This window comes from Hyperolius riggenbachi, chromosome 11 (genome assembly GCF_040937935.1).
Source record: "Hyperolius riggenbachi isolate aHypRig1 chromosome 11, aHypRig1.pri, whole genome shotgun sequence".
NCBI classification, from domain to species: domain Eukaryota; kingdom Metazoa; phylum Chordata; class Amphibia; order Anura; family Hyperoliidae; genus Hyperolius; species Hyperolius riggenbachi.
Genome location: NC_090656.1, coordinates 124,085,658 through 124,106,235, shown reverse-complemented (window position 1 = coordinate 124,106,235; position 20,578 = coordinate 124,085,658). Strand labels below are relative to the sequence as shown.

General features: G+C 42.2%; 1 protein-coding gene across 1 annotated transcript in view; it reads left to right on the top strand.

Moving 5' to 3' along the window:
- Nucleotides 1-14,453, top strand: part of LOC137537706 (mucin-2-like) — a 165,527-nt gene extending 151,074 nt beyond the window's left edge. The window contains exons 53-58 of the mRNA XM_068259642.1: nt 4,787-4,906; nt 5,056-5,151; nt 7,152-7,280; nt 10,025-10,064; nt 11,517-11,643; nt 14,089-14,453. Coding sequence (XP_068115743.1) covers nt 4,787-4,906; nt 5,056-5,151; nt 7,152-7,280; nt 10,025-10,064; nt 11,517-11,643; nt 14,089-14,335 — 759 coding nt within the window. The 3' untranslated portion in view covers nt 14,336-14,453. The remainder of the gene's footprint in view (nt 1-4,786; nt 4,907-5,055; nt 5,152-7,151; nt 7,281-10,024; nt 10,065-11,516; nt 11,644-14,088) is intronic.
- Nucleotides 14,454-20,578: the final 6,125 nt, after the last annotated feature.

Here is a 20,578-nt window from a genome sequence, read left to right as displayed (position 1 = left end):
CACAGACCTGCTGTCTCTCAGCCACGAGCTCTACAGGACTGTAGAGGCTCCGGCAGCAGTGACTAGAGAGGAGATGCATGCAGCAGCATCCTCCTCCGGTCACAGCCAGCGCCTGACCCGCATGGTGGCTGACTACATGGGGTCCTACAGCGGGCTTGACAGCGATGCCCCTGTTGATCCCATGGAGTATTGGGTCAAGCGCATGGAGATCTGGAGCGAGCTGGCGCAGTACGCCCTGGAAGTGCTGTCCTGCCCCCCTTCCAGCGTGCTGTCCGAGCGCTGCTTCAGTGCAGCTGGTGGCGTGGTCACCGAGAAACGCTCACGTCTGTCTCACAAGTCTGTGGACAGACTGACGTTTCTCAAGATGAACCAGGCGTGGGTGGAAGGCGAGTTCCTGGCCCCTGTTGTCGGCGAGAGGGGGACATGAACTGGCTGCCGGAACTTAGTACCATCGTTAATGTGCCTTACCACCCTTTACCACCTCCTGGCTCCTGCTCACTAAGCCAGCCTGGTTCACTTTGACTATTACGTCGCCTGCAGCCACACATTTCACACCTACAGTGGGCTGCTGCTGTGTACTGCCCTTCTGCTGTCTGTCTGTGTTTCCCACTGCCAGGGTACACAGAATTACCTTCTGCTGCCACTCTGCCACCAGCTATTACGTCAAAACAATAGCTATATTGGTTGTAAAACCAAAACCAAAAAAAACCAATAAAAAAAAAAAAAGGTTTAATTTTTCTGAGGTGCCCGGGTTGAAAACTGTGTTGTCCCAGTTGTGTATTGGACACAATGTGGGCTGCACGACCGCTGTCTGGGACCTCCTGTTGTGTTTATTTACAGCCCTGGTATCACCGCTAGGTACCAGGGCTATTATGTCACGCTGCCTACCTGCTGCCACACTCACACTGCTCCTCCATTCCTCCTGCTGCTGCTGTCTGTCTGTGTTTCCCACTGCCAGGGTACACAGAATTACCGTCTGCTGCCACTCTGCCACCAGCTATTACGTCACAACAATAGCTGCTCACACTGCTCCTCCATTCCTCCTGCTGCTGCTGTCTGTCTGTGTTTCCCACTGCCAGGGTACACAGAATTACCTTCTGCTGCCACTCTGCCACCAGCTATTACGTCAAAACAATAGCTATATTGGTTGTAAAACCAAAACCAAAAAAAACCAATAAAAAAAAAAAAAGGTTTAATTTTTCTGAGGTGCCCGGGTTGAAAACTGTGTTGTCCCAGTTGTGTATTGGACACAATGTGGGCTGCACGACCGCTGTCTGGGACCTCCTGTTGTGTTTATTTACAGCCCTGGTATCACCGCTAGGTACCAGGGCTATTATGTCACGCTGCCTACCTGCTGCCACACTCACACTGCTCCTCCATTCCTCCTGCTGCTGCTGTCTGTCTGTGTTTCCCACTGCCAGGGTACACAGAATTACCGTCTGCTGCCACTCTGCCACCAGCTATTACGTCACAACAATAGCTGCTCACACTGCTCCTCCATTCCTCCTGCTGCTGCTGTCTGTCTGTGTTTCCCACTGCCAGGGTACACAGAATTACCTTCTGCTGCCACTCTGCCACCAGCTATTACGTCAAAACAATAGCTATATTGGTTGTAAAACCAAAACCAAAAAAAACCAATAAAAAAAAAAAAAGGTTTAATTTTTCTGAGGTGCCCGGGTTGAAAACTGTGTTGTCCCAGTTGTGTATTGGACACAATGTGGGCTGCACGACCGCTGTCTGGGACCTCCTGTTGTGTTTATTTACAGCCCTGGTATCACCGCTAGGTACCAGGGCTATTATGTCACGCTGCCTACCTGCTGCCACACTCACACTGCTCCTCCATTCCTCCTGCTGCTGCTGTCTGTCTGTGTTTCCCACTGCCAGGGTACACAGAATTACCGTCTGCTGCCACTCTGCCACCAGCTATTACGTCACAACAATAGCTGCTCACACTGCTCCTCCATTCCTCCTGCTGCTGCTGTCTGTCTGTGTTTCCCACTGCCAGGGTACACAGAATTACCTTCTGCTGCCACTCTGCCACCAGCTATTACGTCAAAACAATAGCTATATTGGTTGTAAAACCAAAACCAAAAAAAACCAATAAAAAAAAAAAAAGGTTTAATTTTTCTGAGGTGCCCGGGTTGAAAACTGTGTTGTCCCAGTTGTGTATTGGACACAATGTGGGCTGCACGACCGCTGTCTGGGACCTCCTGTTGTGTTTATTTACAGCCCTGGTATCACCGCTAGGTACCAGGGCTATTATGTCACGCTGCCTACCTGCTGCCACACTCACACTGCTCCTCCATTCCTCCTGCTGCTGCTGTCTGTCTGTGTTTCCCACTGCCAGGGTACACAGAATTACCGTCTGCTGCCACTCTGCCACCAGCTATTACGTCACAACAATAGCTGCTCACACTGCTCCTCCATTCCTCCTGCTGCTGCTGTCTGTCTGTGTTTCCCACTGCCAGGGTACACAGAATTACCTTCTGCTGCCACTCTGCCACCAGCTATTACGTCAAAACAATAGCTATATTGGTTGTAAAACCAAAACCAAAAAAAACCAATAAAAAAAAAAAAAGGTTTAATTTTTCTGAGGTGCCCGGGTTGAAAACTGTGTTGTCCCAGTTGTGTATTGGACACAATGTGGGCTGCACGACCGCTGTCTGGGACCTCCTGTTGTGTTTATTTACAGCCCTGGTATCACCGCTAGGTACCAGGGCTATTATGTCACGCTGCCTACCTGCTGCCACACTCACACTGCTCCTCCATTCCTCCTGCTGCTGCTGTCTGTCTGTGTTTCCCACTGCCAGGGTACACAGAATTACCGTCTGCTGCCACTCTGCCACCAGCTATTACGTCACAACAATAGCTGCTCACACTGCTCCTCCATTCCTCCTGCTGCTGCTGTCTGTCTGTGTTTCCCACTGCCAGGGTACACAGAATTACCTTCTGCTGCCACTCTGCCACCAGCTATTACGTCAAAACAATAGCTATATTGGTTGTAAAACCAAAACCAAAAAAAACCAATAAAAAAAAAAAAAGGTTTAATTTTTCTGAGGTGCCCGGGTTGAAAACTGTGTTGTCCCAGTTGTGTATTGGACACAATGTGGGCTGCACGACCGCTGTCTGGGACCTCCTGTTGTGTTTATTTACAGCCCTGGTATCACCGCTAGGTACCAGGGCTATTATGTCACGGCGAGCTGCCTGCCTCATTGACTGCCTGCTGCCACACACTCATCCTCCTCCTCCTGCTGCTGAATTTACCTCCTGCTGTCTTTGTGTTTCCACTGCCAGGGAGCACATACAATGGCGCTTCCAACATGCGTGCGCCCACCAGCTATTTGTTACGCTCAAAAATAGCTGCATTTCTTTAAAAAAAAATTTGAAAAGAGAAATACGTGAAGAAGAAGAAGAAGACGATATTGAAAAAGAAGGAGAAGGAGAAGATGAAGAAGAAGATGAAGAAGAAGATGAAGAAGAAGAAGATGAAGATGAAGAAGATGAAGATGAAGAAGAAGATGAAGAAGAAGAAGATGAAGAAGAAGATGAAGAAGATGAAGATGAAGAAGAAGAAGAAGATGATGAAGAAGATGAAGAAGAAGAAGAAGAAGATGAAGAAGAAGAAGATGAAGAAGAAGATGAAGAAGATGAAGAAGAAGATGAAGAAGATGAAGATGAAGAAGAAGAAGAAGATGATGAAGAAGATGAAGAAGAAGAAGAAGAAGATGAAGAAGATGAAGAAGAAGAAGAAGAAGATGAAGAAGAAGAAGAAGAAGATGAAGAAGATGAAGAAGATGAAGAAGATGAAGAAGAAGATGAAGATGAAGAAGATGAAGATGAAGAAGATGAAGATGAAGAAGATGAAGAAGATGAAGAAGAAGAAGAAGATGAAGAAGAAGAAGAAGAAGATGAAGAAGAAGATGAAGAAGATGAAGATGAAGAAGAAGAAGAAGATGATGAAGAAGAAGAAGAAGAAGAAGAAGAAGATCTAGAAGAAGATTAAGAAAGATAAAGAAGAAGAAGAACAAGTATATACAGTAACACTACACTACTGAACCAAATTAAGGACACAACTTCTCTTTCCACATTTTTTTTTAAAGGAACATCCCCACATAATCACTTGCTGTTGTTACTTGGAAAAAAAGATGTTTCTTGCATCATTCACCCTCAAAACAAGTGTTGGAAGCTATTTTGGGCCAATTCGAATAGTCAGCTCGAATAGTGAGCTCGAATACCGACTCGAATAGTGAGCTCGAAGTCCGAGGTCGAATCGAATAGTAAAAAATATTCGACTCGAATATTCGACTGACCTCGAATAATTTACTATTCGAATTCGACCAAATTCGAATTTTTAAAAGGGGTATTTGAGCACCACTGGTCACAAGATATTGCCACAAACCGATGCATCAGTATATTAGGCCACTATCTTCCTTAATAGCCTGCAAAGTGTTGGAATGGCATTGAAAGTGAATCATGATGAGTTATATACCGGTGCAGAGATGTACACGGATAACTACATATTAAAATAAATGTAATTTCCCAGACATCTTATGTGTGTTCATTAATTCCCCCGCTACCTATCTGCTTCATTTCCATCTCTTGCTGCATAATCCTGGGGCTAAGTCCAGGAATTCCTCCCTCTGGGGACAGAGACAGCGATAACAGCCCAACAAAACTTCTGTACCTTCCCCACTCTACTTGATGAAAAGCAATTATGACTGGAGGTGGCTTTTCTTGTTGTTTGCCATTAACTGTCTTACTTGAAAATGATCTCCTCTCTCCATAGCCTGGAGCTGCAGTGCTTTCTGACAAGTGCCAAACCTGCAAGTGCATAGAAAATGACAACACAACCACAGGGGTGGAGCTATCATGCACATATGTGGCTTGCGACGTACAATGTCCATTGGTAAGTGCAGCACACATTTATGTCAGTCCTGGAATTTGAAACCTTGTCGGATTTTTCTCTGAAAGTTAAAAGAACTCAAACTTAAATGTGACCCTTTCAGTTACGATAATATAAAGTTTAAAGGAGTGATTGTTTTTTGTTTATTACAGGGCTTTGAATTAAAGCCGAGCACGCGTGATTGCTGTGGCATATGCGAGCAGAACCAATGTGTCATCAATGATAACAGCCACTACACTCTGTTAGAGGTATTTCACATTTACCTTCTTTACAACTTAAATAAATACAGATTTCTGAAGTTTAACGAGTTTTTCACAAAGGATGCCCATCTCGCAATTACGTACAACCTCCACTTTGGACCTTGCAAATCGCTTCCAGCCAGTGTACTATCTGCACAGAGTTTGTATGTTCTCCCCGTGTCTGTGTGGGTTTTCTCCGGGCACTCCGGTTTCCTCCCATATCCCAAAAACATACAGATAAGTTAATTGGCTTGCCCCTAAAATTAACCCTAGAGATTATGATACATACACTAAACTTTAAATACATGGACATATGACTATGGTAGAGGTTAGATTGTGAGCCCCTCTAAGGGACAGTTAAGTGATAAGGTAATATACTCTGTACAACGCTGTGGAAAATGTCAGTGCTTTATAAATACTAAATAATAATAATACACTCTCCTCTCCAAAGAAACTGCTACAACAAGCACACTGACTCAATCAGTATATGACTCTCCCTGAGTTATGTAAGGTGTGCATACATTGAAATGTGTCACATGTTAAAATGGGTGTGAGATCTACCCAATTATTTTACTGATTTTCTACTATCTCCTGTTGGTAGAATTAATTTTGCAGATATTCTACTATCACCTACCGTATCCTAACTCTCACTTTACCCCTTCCCTACCTACTCCTATTACGAATCTCCCCCCTACCTACTCCTATCACTAACGTCCCCTATCAATGCCTAACACTACCCCACCTATGTCTAACACTAACGTTCCCTTATAACTAACACTGCTATCCATTGTCGCTATCCTGTCTCCCCAACGTTAACTCTAACTCCAGTGGCTAACTCTAACTACCGCCACTAACCAGAGTTCGGCTACATAGTAGCCATACTCCGTAGCACATCACCGCCGCTCCCGCCGGAGTTCAACAATGCTATAGTGGAGCTCCAGCGGCCATATTACAGTACCGCGTTGGCACCGCCATAACCGTAAGTTCCATAGAGGTCTATGGCAGCATCCTAATTAACTGATTCACCTCTGGGTGTCTGGTTTTCTTTTACTGCTATAATTGAGGAAAAGCAATGGCTGCACGGTCTAGATGAGTGGAATTGATAATTATGCGGAACATGAAAGATCAGGCAGAAAACAGTTAAGTGAATAGGGAATGTGGGATTAGACTGGTTTTCAATTGTTTTTACAGATGCAATGGACCTGAAGTTTTATCTTACTGTTGGAGACATTATTTGAGGGTTCACCTATTCAAGTGCCAAACCTCTCCCATGCATACCTAACACTAACATGCCTTAAACCATTAAACTGTTGTCGCTTATAATATCGTCGTAATGGTATGCAGAACAGATATGCTATATAACTGTTAAATTATATCATTGTGGCCAAATTTTACAGGCTGCGCCTATGATATCCTGGAACCATTAAAGTGGATCTGAATTCTTGCACAGGACAGACGTAAAACATAGAGAAATTCACCCTGTATGTATTTAGAGAGTTTAGCCTGTCTAATTCCCCCTCACCTGTGTCTAATCACAAGTTGTAATTTGATCTCCCCCTGTGCCACCTGACTGCCAAGGTGGATAAGGTAGATAAGTTTATTTGAAAGAACAGGATGTTATCAATATGTCTACTCCCATGAAAGCAGGAAGTAGAAACACTGCAGATTTATTTTAAGATTTGTATCAGCTGTAACAAAGAAATGTTTAAGAAATGTTTTTCTTTAAAGGTTATTATGCTGTTGCGTCTTTTTTAGAGCAGAGAGTAAGTTCAGAGTACAGGTTTACTTAAAATTTACATAGAAAGTATTGTAACAAGAAAATATCCTCATGGTGAAACTGAATGATTTGCTGTTAAGGTTATATAGTGTACACGTGTGTATACTTTGCCACATTAGACATTTTATCAGACTTTGCACATTTAAATCAACACCTTTTTTTGAATTATTTATTAATTATGACAAACCACTGATCATTTTTTGTGTTTGTTTGTTTTTTGTTTTGCTTTCAGGCTGGAAAAACGAAGCGCTCAGAATATGATAACTGCACACTATACAGCTGCACTCTCATCAAGAAACAGTATATTTCATCAGTTTCGCAAATCTCCTGCCCATACATCAATGAGGCTGACTGTGAGCCGGTAAGAAAAGTGACTAGGCAGTTTTTGGCCATTCTTAAATATTACTTATTTATTTCACCATGATTGCAGGAACCATGGGTTACAATGGTCTAACTGATAGAGGCCCTAGATTGGCAATGTTCACAGCAATTCTTTTGTTGATTTACAAACTCCAATTGTAAGAATAGACAGTTGGAAATGTGAAACAATTGGAAAGAGAAGAGCCACCTGTGAGTTGTAGTGGGAGATGGAAAAGGGATTGTTTATGAATAAGCAAAAATGTAAAATTAATTTTAACCAACTTTCTGTATTTTATGTAAACTGGATAAGAACACATTAAGCTGGTTTTTACAAAAATTTCACCAAAGTTAGGCAAAAATAAAATGCTACAGTGAGTTTTTGCAAAAATTGATGAGAAATTTTTGAATATGTACACAAATATGCAAATAGCTCTTCTTGTGTGCTCACAAAAAGAAGTGCATGTGTTACTTCATGGTGGGAGGAAAGTTCTGCAGGATGTAGAAAGGAGAAAAGGCAAAATTCACATACCATAAATCTTGCCTTGTGTGAATTTGCTGTTTTTTTTTAAACTGAATTCACAAAATGTGCCTGGCCCTTAGGTGATTAGCAGTGAGGACTTTGCCAAGTAGTTAGATTTATGTAGGTGAGTTTGGAAGAGTATGCATTACAAAATGAAGTCTTGTACAAAGGTTGTCTTATTACTATTGGTAGGATTTAGCATAAGATCAAGGAGGATGGAGGAGAGGTTACATTCTAAAGTCCAGTGTTAAATGTGTGTCTGGAAACAGCGAGTATACAGTCAAAAATTAACATGGTGTGTGCCGTCTTCTTTTACAAAGTTATACTGACTTACCAGAGTTTTTTGTTGAACTCACCCTCCAAACCCCTCTTTGTTGCCACTCCCTGCCCTTAGCCCTGCCCTTTTCCAGCTGAGCAGCTAGATGCAGCAGGGTTAATTACCCCTAATGCCACTCTCTGCTTAGCGTTTCAATGAGGCTTGCAAGCGTCTATGGACGCGTTGCAAGCCTCGCTATGGAGCACTTCCTCTTCCAAAGTGAGGCTTGCAACGGTTCCAATACACGCTTGCAAGCCTCACTGAAACGCTGATCGGAGAGCGGCATTAGGGGTAATTAACCCGGCCGCATCTAGCCGCTCAGCTGGCCCAATTAAAGCTCATTTGAATCACGAGTAACCACTGTGGTTACTCGAGATTAATCCGTGATGAGCAACCCTATTAGTAATGCTTGAAGAACGTAGCTGATCGGTGGCAATACACACATCTCCATCGACACAGCAAAAACTCTAAGCCACTTTAACAAGTTCAGCCCTTGTGGCATCCATGGTAATCATAGGAGCCTTAAGGTTCGTATACACGTCCGATAAAGATCGTTCGTTACGAACGATTCGTGACGTTTACACGATATTCAAATTAGACCGAAAAGATCGTTCTTAATGAACGATTGTGTACACACATGAACGATATAAGTATAAAGTACTGAACGACGAACGATAAAAAAATGCGTGCGCAAACGGTGTACACACTGCAACGATTGAACGATTATCTTTCGAAAAAATCCGCCGGGTTGGATCGGTCGGATTGAACGATAACGGTCGTTATCGTCCAAAAAAACGATCGTTGGAAAATTTGGAACGCACGATTATCGGTCCGATTGTCGTTATCGTTCGTTTTCGAACGATCGTTATCGTACGTGTGTACTCAGCTTTAGTATAAATCCACTGAAGCCCAGGCTCAACAAAAACAGATGGACTGAGAAAAAGTGCTGGATTCCTGGAGGAAAAGTCAAATTCCACTTTCCTTCATGGTATAAGCTGGCTACATTGATGAGCCAGCAGACATACTTGTTGCTTATTTTCCATCGCTGCACTAATTGAATGACTGCAAGCAGCTTTGACCCTCCCAATCACACAGTCTCTATTAGGATCACTGTAATGTGGCTGCATATTGGTATGCACAAAAAACTGTAAGCGTGCCGCTTATCTCAGTATTGTTTAGAGCTGAAATCAATGGAATATTTTATCAAGGGTGGATTTTCACAGTATTTTTTTCTATAAATTAGGAAAACATTAGTTTATTAAAAATAAAAAAAAGTTATGACATTGGTTACATTATCAATTCTTGCAACATGTGGGATCCACGTGATGTTTGTAAGACATTTGTAGTTTTTAATTAAACCAGCCAAGTTTATGTCTAACTCAAGTCATGTTTTCCAATTATCCTTACACCAGAAAAACCTCCATAAATCAAGCCCTATGTGTCATATGTCTCAGGTTGCAGGCTGCCAAGAGTTGCATTCAGTCTATTAAGTACCATATCTAATTTTATTTGTTGCTCATTGTAACCTTCTTATAGCTAAGTTGGGCACTTAATTGTTTCAGCAGCTTTTTCTTAGTATATTATTCTAGACTAAGCAAGCTTGAATTGTGCCCCCTGTGTGTTGGCATATTACCTCTTTGGCACCTGCTATAGTTTGCACAATGTCCAGATTAATTCATTCTGTTCAGTACATTGGGGAGTAGATTCTATCTATTGGTTACTTCAGACTTTAATGACCATTGCTGGGTAGCTACATAATCAGCCATCTGTCATGAACATTCATGCACTTTCCTAATAATAATGTCAATTAATTGCAACATATTATACTACAATTTTACAATTGTCTTGTGATTAAATGTAAATTGTTTATATTTTCTTGTTATTAAATGTTAAGTATTTATATTTTCAGGGAACACTTCAATATTTAACCAATGGCTGCTGTAAGATATGTAAGTCTTCAATTCCTTATATTTTCCAAATAATTAGAGATTTCGTTCTGATAGGATGTGTCCAATGAACACATTTTTTTTATTTTAAGAGACTTTGTCATAAAAGAAGCACAAGAATGTCCATTCTTAAGTGTTTCCATAGTGAAGCTTTCCAAGGGCTATTCACTATGTGTTTTTGCATTGTCTAGGTCTACAGAAAAAAACTCGACACTAAGTGTGTTGAATTGTATCAAATATGAAAATTATTTGAGGGACATTTTAAAGTATAATTGAGGAAGATCACTGCCCAGGGTGAAGGGGGCATAGAGGGGCCCATGTAGAAAGTGCAGTGAAGGTGTGAAGTAACTCACCTCTCCAGGATTCACATGTCACCCAACTCCATCTTCCTAATAGGCATCCCAATCTCCATGGCTCCAATGCTGTCTGTCATCAGGAGACCCTAACGTGATAACAGATGGCCCTGGCACCATAGAGACAGTGAAGAGGTGGGGGTGTCCTGACACCCTAAAAAAGTACAGGAGACAAAAACAGGAGCCCAATAGTTCAAAACGTTTTGTGAACAAAAACAGCTGTATAAATAATGTTCTACTCACAAAGGCGAGTTGCAGAGGGGCAACCGACCACAGGAAGCAGGTGGAGACTATGAACCCGACTCCTGGACCAGGTTGTGGTTGCTCTCCTTGGTGAAAGCTGAGATGGGTCACATGTGTCTTCATTGGGTCCTGGAGAGGTGAATTACTTCAGCCCTCCACTGTGCACTCTGCATGGGAGGGGGCACACCTTCAGTGCCTACCTAATTTCTCGCCCTCCTGCTACCTATACTGGGGGTGCCCTCTCTGCTACCTATTACTGGGGGTGCCCTCTCTGGATACCTTTTACTAGGGATGCCCTCTAAGGCTACCTGTACTGAAGGTTCCCTCTTTGGCTGCCTAATACTGGGTGTGCCCTATTGGCTACCTTTACAGGAGGAAGGTTCTCTGGCTACCTAATACTGGGGGGGGGGGGGGGGGGGCATATATATCTTCCTATACTGGGGGCAACCTCTGGCTACTTAACATCGGAGCCAATCAGGCTACCAACTCCTGAGTAGCTACTTGTGGCTACCTGTACAGGGGCTACCTAATGTTGGGGGTGAGGGCATATCTGGCTACCTATACTGTGGGTTTCATCTGAATACCTAATACTGGGTACCCCTCTAGCAACCAACTACAGGAAGGTACCTCTAGCTACCTTTACTGGGATGGCTACCGAATACTGTGGATACCCATGTGAATGTGTGATGACTAAATTGAGTTTTTGTTACTGATACAGGGCTTATTGCCCCACAAAAATGGTATTATATAGTGAGAGACCAGACACATTATTCTGCAGAATGATGACTGAGGCTATGTTCATTTATGCTGGCACACATTTGTGTGACTGTATGTTTCATTTGTTTCTAATAACCACTAGGTATTGAAAAGAAGAAATCTTCCTGCGAGCTGCAAGAGTACTTCGATTACGTGTCTTACAATAACTGCCAATCGCTAGGCATGGTGAAGATGTATCGCTGTAATGGAACATGCAGCACCTTTTCCATGTAAGATCTACATTTAGCTCAGTGATATTCATTGGCAAGTTATTATAAAAGAAAGCAATGGTACATAAAACCTAAAATGTTGTAATGCATTGCATTTTGCTGAAACATAAATCAGCAACTAAAAGCTGAGGAGATAGAGATTTAATAAAAAAAAAAAAAAAAAAAAAAAACTGAGTTGGCGATAGAGCTTTGCAGTTTGAATAAAACAAAAAATAAAATTCTTGAATTTTATGAGCTATTGTAACAAAAATGCATACCAGACCAATGTAGAGATGTAGCGAACTGTTCGCCCGTCACGTGTGCCCGGCAACAGGAGCGCGATCTAGGACGCGCTCCGCCGGGCAGCGCAGGCGTACTACTCCGGGTCAGTGCGACCCGGAAGTAGTAAGAGCCCCAGGGATTTGGAGATGTTCGCCGGTGAACAGTTCGGGAACCGTTCACCACATCTCTAGACCAATGTCAAAGTGGTTATACTGTTTAAAATGCACTTATCCCTCCTACTTACTAGACTCTTCTTAAAGCTAGAATTGATCAATGAGATGGTGTTTAGAATGTTTTCCTTCTTGCCGCAGTCCATTCCCCCATGAGGCAGGGAAATATTTTGTCATTTATTAACAAAGAAAAATTGATATGCCTACTGTACTGTGCCTACTGTGTCATTTTCATAACACAAAAAAGTGTTACGGTTATCCCCCAGAATTGTTGACGCCACCCATTATCATGACCTGGCATTTGTTTTTGTTTTATAATTTGTACGAAAAAAATAGGGAGCAAATTCTTCTAAACATTCCCCACCATAAAAAAAAAAAAAGAAAAAAAATACAAAGGAGGACAGAATTCTGTGTTGTCTCTAACAGGCCAGGCCAAGGAGAAAACAAAATTCCAAAACATTCTCACTTTCTGATTTCTTCTGTACCCGTTTCCTGCCACAAGAGAGACGCAAGGATGAGACTGGGCAGATTTCTCAAAACCAAGGAGGAAAATGGAAAAACTGGAGCTAAACTGGTGCAGCTACTCAGAGCCACCAATCTGCATCAAATCCACTTTTTCTCCTTTAATCTTCCATGCACTAGTTTTTAAGTACTTCTTGCTTTCTGATTAAAAAGCCTTTAGAAATCCATCTTCAAAGCTCTAATCTTTTTAAGAAATGTTTATAATTTTCAGATGTTTTCAAAAGAATGTTTTTGTGAATGCTGAGTTTTCAAAAAACAAAACGTTTCACGCGTCAACACTAGTCAACATTTGTGTTTTGAATATAACATTTTCAGGAAAAATGTGTATTTATTTAACAGATCACATTGATACCTATGTACCTATTAATACCAGAGGCGCAACTATAGGAGAGCAGTGCCTGCGACTGCAGGGGGGCCCAGAGGTGTGAGGAGGCCCCAACTACTAACCTTCCCTCCCTCTGATATGATCAAATGTTTTTGTGGCTACATGAGTGTGAAGATCCTGATGGCCACACTTGTTTAATGACCCTTATAAGATGGGCCCCCAGGCTGTGAGAGTCACCAATGGGTGGAAAGCGATAGTTTGAATGGCTTGTGAACATTTAAGGGGCCCCATCAAAGTTTTGCAAAAGGGGGGGAGGGAGGGGATGATTTGTAGTTACGCCCCTTATTAATACCTATGTACAATACTGGGAAGTGTCTCACTTAGGACTTGTTCAGATGAATGGCTGACAGCAGTACACTTAATTACTTGCCAGGGCTCTTGTTTATGTATGAAGGATGCCTGCAGCTGGTGATCTCTGCATGTGCATCTGAGCATCCGGCCCTGGACGCGATGTGCAGTGTTACTGGGTAGTAATTGCACCGTGTGTCATTATTTTGCAACTGGAAGGTGCTTAACCCCAGCAGATGAGTGGCTAAATGGTGTGTTTAATGCACAAATTTAGTGTTCCTGTGAAACAGCCCTTATCCAGATTATAGTACATCCGGAGAATTAAAATAAGCTTTAATTGATCAATGGTAGCTGTTTCATTACTTATACAGAGTAACTTCTTCAGTTTTAATGTACACCTGGATTAGGAAAAAATATATTTTTACATATACATTTACCTCTTCCTGCCCCTTGAAGTTTTTCAGGTCCCTCTGTGTCTCCTCCATTGTGCCGCTGCCTCATCAGAAAGATCTGAGACTAGAGCTCTAGTCGCAGCTACTGCACATGCATGGCGCCATCCGTGTACCTCCTTTATTGTGCTTCTGTCACCAGGAGCATCCTGCACGGTTCTCAAAAGAATTGTACTGTGCATGAGCAGGTGACAGGCGTGTGATCGAGGAGGTGCGTGGACAAGACCATGCATGCATAGTACCCTATGACTAGAACTCAGATGTGCTTTGTGTAAGCAGTGCCTTAAAATGTACAATACTAATGCTGTTACAGCAATCATGAAGCTACTTGTAACACAATTAACTTTGCTTCCTTTGTTCTATTTTCCAGGTACTCGGCCTCTGCTAGATCTATGTCACATAAATGCACATGCTGCCAGGAAGTGGAGACCAAAAAGAAACCTATCATACTGCAGTGCACTGATGGTAGTCAAGTGCAACACGAGTATATTGATGTGGAAGAGTGTGACTGTGTCAACACAAACTGTGGATCAGAAAGATCAGGGGATTCCTTGGAGTACACACCTGCCCGAAGTCGCCGCTCTGCACGAAATAAGAGAAGTCTTCGCCTGAATTAGCAGATGATTGTAAACCCTACTTACTGCCAAATCTGTAAAGTTATAATATATATGTATATGTATTTTTGTGCAACATGATAGACTTTTACCACTATTAAAATTAAAGCACTTACATCTATCTAATTGTGCAGTGTTATTTATTTTTTTAAAGGCAGTATTAGATATTTTCCATGCCTCACTGCCAGGGCTGTCAGGGCTGGATTTCTACTTTCTTGCTCACGGTCACCAAGCCTTTACACCCTCCCCCCCCCCCCCCCCCCCCAACACACACACAGCATTCTGTCCAACACCTCAACAAGCGATCACTGGTTTGCAGGAGGAAAATAATTGCTGGATTCTATGAACAGAGATTTCAGCCTGTTTTATTGACTTGTTTTCTCTCTTCCTGACAAAATATTGTATTTCCTCGTCAGAGCAGTGAGTCCCTCAGTAGTGAAAGTGCAGGGCAGCTAGGGCCAGAGCCAGATTTGTACTTTTTACTACCCAAGTCCCCAGTCGTCCCATGACAACAGCATAGTTAGGATAGGGTTATCGGAAAGGGGGAGGTTAAAAAAAAGAGTTAATGTTAGGTACAAATAAAACCATAAATGGGGTTAAAAAGTATCTTGGGCTAATTTAGAGTGGGGCTAAAAATGTAATAATTTGATTATGGAATAGGGGATTAAATGAAGTATCAGGTTAGGGTCACTGATCACAAGATTAAGGTGATTAAATTGATAAAAGACATTCAGTGACATGACTATGTGATCTGTAAAGGGCTGCAGAAGTTGTCAGTGCTGTATAAATACTGTACATAATAATACTACGGTGGGACTTTGGACTATGGTAGGGATTAGATTGTGAGCGCCTCTGAGGACAGTCAGTTATATGACTATATACTATGTAAAGTGCCGCAGAAGAAGTTAGTGCTATATAAATACATAATAATAACATGGTACGAGATTAGACTATCACCAGAAAGGAAAATGAGTGAGAGAAGTGGAAAGGAATGAGATGGGGGGCATTGGCGTAACAATAGCCCCTGCGACCCACCAGGGGTCTCCATGGCTACCATCCTGAGAAGCAGATGAGCGTTATACATTACCTGCTCCAGGTCCTCTTTAGTTTACCTCATCACTGCAGTGTGCAGTCAATCACCATGTGGCTCTCGATGACATGCATCAAGAGCCCCATGGCAATTGGCTGCATGCCATGGCAATGAGCTAAACTAAAGAGGGACAAAGACTGTCCTGCAGCTGGGAGAAGGTAATAAATAATATGCCGCCGCTGCTCTGCCTAATGGGGGGATGAAATCTCGTATTACTTTAGTTTTGGGCAGGGAACTGGAAGTTCCTGTCATGTGGGTGGCAGTCGGTAGATGTTTGCTGGGGGGGGGCATGCAGGACAGTAAATACACCCCTGGATCAGGATGAAGGGGGGTGGAGTGCAAGATAGGAGAGAAAAGATGGGAGAGGGAGAGAGCAAAAGATGGAAAGAGGGGAAGGAAAAGAGAGGGGGATGGAGAAAGAGCACAAAATAAAAATGATGGGAGAAGTAAAGGGGGGGGGGGGGGCACAAGGTGGAAGGGGGGAGGAAAACGGAGGGGGGGAGAGAGAGAGAGAGAGAGAGAGAGAGAGCACAAAATTGGAAGGAGGGGAGAGAAAAAGAGGGAAAAAGTAGAGAGTGAGAGCAAAAAATGGAAGGGGAGGGAGAAAAAGCACAAAATGAGTGAGTGGAGCGGAAAGGTGAGATAGGGTGAAGAGGGGGAGGGAGAGAGAGCACTGAAGCTTAACCAGCCTTCACATACACCTCTACAATCTCCTGGAACAGTGCACGTGATCATCCTTGCAGTTATGGCAAATGTAAATAATCTGCACAACAGGACAGGAAGTGTTCACTACAGTCTGCCGCATACCTTCTCTTCTGCTGTACTGAATGCATGCTGCCTATCTCTAGAGCAGGAACATTGAACACAAGCTGCTCTCAGTCCCCCTGTGTCCCGGTGCTTCTGTGTTGCTGTCTCATGCGGCGATGAGGCTGGTGCAGTTGCACATCACATTCTTCTCTCCCCTGCCAGGCAAGCATCTAATAACTCGGCAGGGAGAGAGAGAGAGCAGGGCTGTTGGGCGGCAAGTGACATAACAGAGCTCCAGCTGATACAGAGCTTTCACGTGGAAGCAGGAGAGTGTGTTCTCACAGGTAGCTGTGCACCATACTCGCTGGGGTTATCTCTGTGGGTGTATTGGCTTAAGCTAGGGAATGGCGTGTGCGGCTTCCCGCCCACCATTTAAAGTCCTCTGAAGTCTTCCGTCCTAAGCAAGAGCCTTCCCAGAAATCCGGCTGTGGCTAGAGCAGTGTTTATCTCCCTCTCTGCTCTGCTGTATCAGAGACCTGTTGCTCAGCTATTCAAAAGGCAAAAATGAGCTGTTAAGAAAAGTGAAACCTATGAATTACCATCCATATAGGGTTGAAGTATAGGTTGTTTTCAGCAAGCAGATAGCTTTTCTGTTTTGTAAATGAATGGTTAATCTGTCTTTTGTTTACCTATTAACATGCTCTGTTTCATCACAATGCCTTAGCCAAATCCACTGCTGCTGAGTTGACCTGATAACACTGGAATTCAGCAAGACTATTGAGTTTACAGAAAAAAAAAGATACAGTCATGCATGTTGAAATGCTGGTTTTATTGCTATGCCTTTACAAAATTGACCTTATATTCATGATTGTGGTCCTTTAAAATGAGCCAGCAAGGGGTTAAATTGGAGCCACGGAGACTGTTGCTGCCATAAATTTGTCTAGAAAAAAAAGCTCTAAATATTAACCAGAAAAATATGTGTGTGGGGAGGGGAATGGGGGGGGGGGGGGGGGCAGAAGGAATGGAGGGTTTAGGTAATTAACAGTGGGTGACCAGCTATACTATCTGACAGCTGGAGTTGTAAAGTGGAGCTGATATTCCTGTGAATGTTTTCTGTGCAGGAACACTTCTTATTGGATTGGAAATTCTGCTCTCTAAAGGCACATACACACATCAGACTATAGTCTTTGGAAAATGAAAGATCACAGACCAATCTTACCATCCTTCATGTAGTATGAGAGCCATACCTTCACAATCTTTTCTATGGAGCTGAACTCCCCATCAGAAAAAAATATTTGCAAGATGCTGCACACGCAGATGCTGTACAGACACAAAAGATCAGTATCTGTAAAAGATCTGTTCCTGCCAATGATCCGTTCCTGCAAATTGCATTCATAGTCTATGAGATCTGCAGATCATCATGCACACCTTGTTTAACTGACATTCATCTGCAGATCAGACAATCATCTACAGATCTAAAAATCCAATCTGGTGGATCTGATCTGCAGATGAATGTCTGTTAAACAAGGTGTGTATGATGATCTGCAGATATCATAGACTATGAATGCATTTTGCAGGAACAGATCTTTTGCAGATACTGATCTTTTGAATGTCTACAGCATCTTTGTGTGCAGCATCTTGCAAAGATTTCTGTCTGATGGGGAGTTCAGCTCCATAGAATAGACTGTGTAGGTATGGCTCTCATACTACATGGAAGGGGGTAAAATTGGTCTGTGATCTTTCATTTTCCAAAGACTATGGTCTGATGTGTGTATGAGCCTTTAGACTCAGTTAACCACCTAAGCCCAACTGGATGAACATTCTTGTCCAGTTGGGCTGCGCTCCCGCCGCCGGCCGTTAACCCAATGATCAATGAAAGGGATTATAGATCCCTTTCTTTGATTGAAGCCCCCCGCAGAAAAGCCGACAGCGTCTCATCAGACGCTGCGGTTTTTCTGAGTTACAAAAAGTTCCCCGTCTTCATTCTTCTTCCTGGAAGTGTACGATCACGCTTCCAGGACTTTTTCACTGTGGCCATCTTGTGGCCAAATAGTAAAACTAGACACACATCCATTTTTTAATAAATACATTTTTTTTTACATTTAAAATTAGCTGTTTACCTCCCACACCAAAAATGACCCACATACAATTAATTTTTAATACAAAAAAAAAAAAAAATTACAATTGAAAATAACAAACAAACAAACATAAATAGTTACCTAAGGGTCTGAACTTTTTAAATATGCATGTCAAAGGAGTATATTAATATAATTTTTTAAATTATGGGCTTGTAAATAGTGATGGACGCAAATTGAAAAAATGCACCTTTATTTTCAAATAAAATATCAGCGCCATACATTGTGATAGGGACATCATTTAATTGGTGTAATAAGCGGGACAAATGGGCAAATAAAATACATGGGTTTTAATTACGGTAGCATGTATTAATTTCAAACTATAATGGCCAAAAACTGAGAAATAATGATTTTTTTTCATTTCTTTCTTAACCACTTGAGGACCTAGGGCTTTCTACCCCTTAAGGACCGGCCACTTTTTTTCCATTCAGACCACTGCAGCTTTCACGGTTTATTGCTCGCTCATACAACCTACCACCTAAATGAATGTTGGCTCCTTTTCTTGTCACTAATAAAGCTTTCTTTTGGTGCTATTTGATTGCTCCCGCGATTTTTACTTTTTATTATATTCATCAAAAAAGACATGAATTTTGGCAAAAAAAATGATTTTTTTAACTTTCTGTGCTGACATTTTTCAAATAAAGTAAAATTTCTGTATACATGCAGCGCGAAAAATGTGGACAAAAATGTTTTTGATAAAAAAAAACCCATTCAGTGTATATTTATTGGTTTGGGTAAAAGTTATAGCGTTTACAAACTATGGTGCAAAAAGTGAATTTTCCCATTTTCAAGCATCTCTGACTTTTCTGACCCCCTGTCATGTTTCATGAGGGGCTAGAATTCCAGGATAGTATAAATACCCCCCAAATGACCCCATTTTGGAAAGAAGACATCCCAAAGTATTCACTGAGAGGCATAGTGAGTTCATAGAAGATATTATTTTTTGTCACAAGCGGAAAATGACACTTTGTGAGAAAAAAAAAAAAAAAGTTTCCATTTCTTCTAACTTGCGACAAAAAAAATGAAATCTGCCACGGACTCACCATGCCCCTCTCTGAATACCTTGAAGGGTCTACTTTCCAAAATGGGGTCATTTGTGGGGTGTGTTTACTGTCCTGACATTTTGGGGGGTGCTAAATTGTAAGCACCCCTGTAAAGCCTAAAGGTGCTCATTGGAATTTGGACCCCTTAGCGCAGTTAGGCTGCAAAAAAGTGCCACATATGTGGTATTGCCGTACTCAGGAGAAGTAGTATAATGTGTTTTGGGGTGTATTTTTACACATACCCATGCTGGGTGGGAGAAATATCTCTGTAAATGACAATTTGTTAATTTTTTTTACACACAATTGTCCATTTACAGAGATCTTTCTCCCACTCAGCATGGGTATGTGTAAAAATACACCACAAAACACATTATACTACTTCTCCTGAGTACGACGATACCACATGTGTGGCACTTTTTTGCACCCTAACTGCGCTAAAGGGCCCAAAGTCCAATGAGTACCTTTAGGATTTCACAGGTCATTTTGAGAAATTTCGTTTCAAGACTACTCCTCACGGTTTAGGGCCCCTAAAATGCCAGGGCAGTATAGGAACCCCACAAATGACCCCATTTTAGAAAGAAGACACCCCAAGGTATTCCGTTAGGAGTATGGTGAGTTCATAGAAGATTTTATTTTTTGTCAAAAGTTAGCGGAAAATGACACTTTGTGAAAAAACACAATTAAAATCAATTTCCGCTAACTTGTGACAAAAAATAAAATCTTCTATGAACTCGCCATACTACTAACGGAATACCTTGGGGTGTCTTCTTTCTAAAATGGGGTCGTTTGTGGGGTTCCTATACTGCCCTGGCATTTTAGGGGCCCTAAACCGTGAGGAGGAGTCTTGAAACGAAATTTCTCAAAATGACCTGTGAAATTCTAAAGGTACTCATTGGACTTTGGGCCCTTTAGCGCAGTTAGGGTGCAAAAAAGTGCCACACATGTGGTATCGCCATACTCGGGAGAAGTAGTACAATGTGTTTTGGGGTGTATTTTTACACATACCCATGCTGGGTGGGAGAAATACCTCTGTAAATGGACAATTGTGTGTAAAAAAATCAAAAGATTGTCATTTACAGAGGTATTTCTCCCACCCAGCATAGGTATGTGTAAAAATACACCCCAAAACACATTATACTACTTCTCCCGAGTACGGCGATACCACATGTGTGGCACTTTTTTGCACCCTAACTGCACTAAGGGGCCCAAAGTCCAATGAGTACCTTTAGGA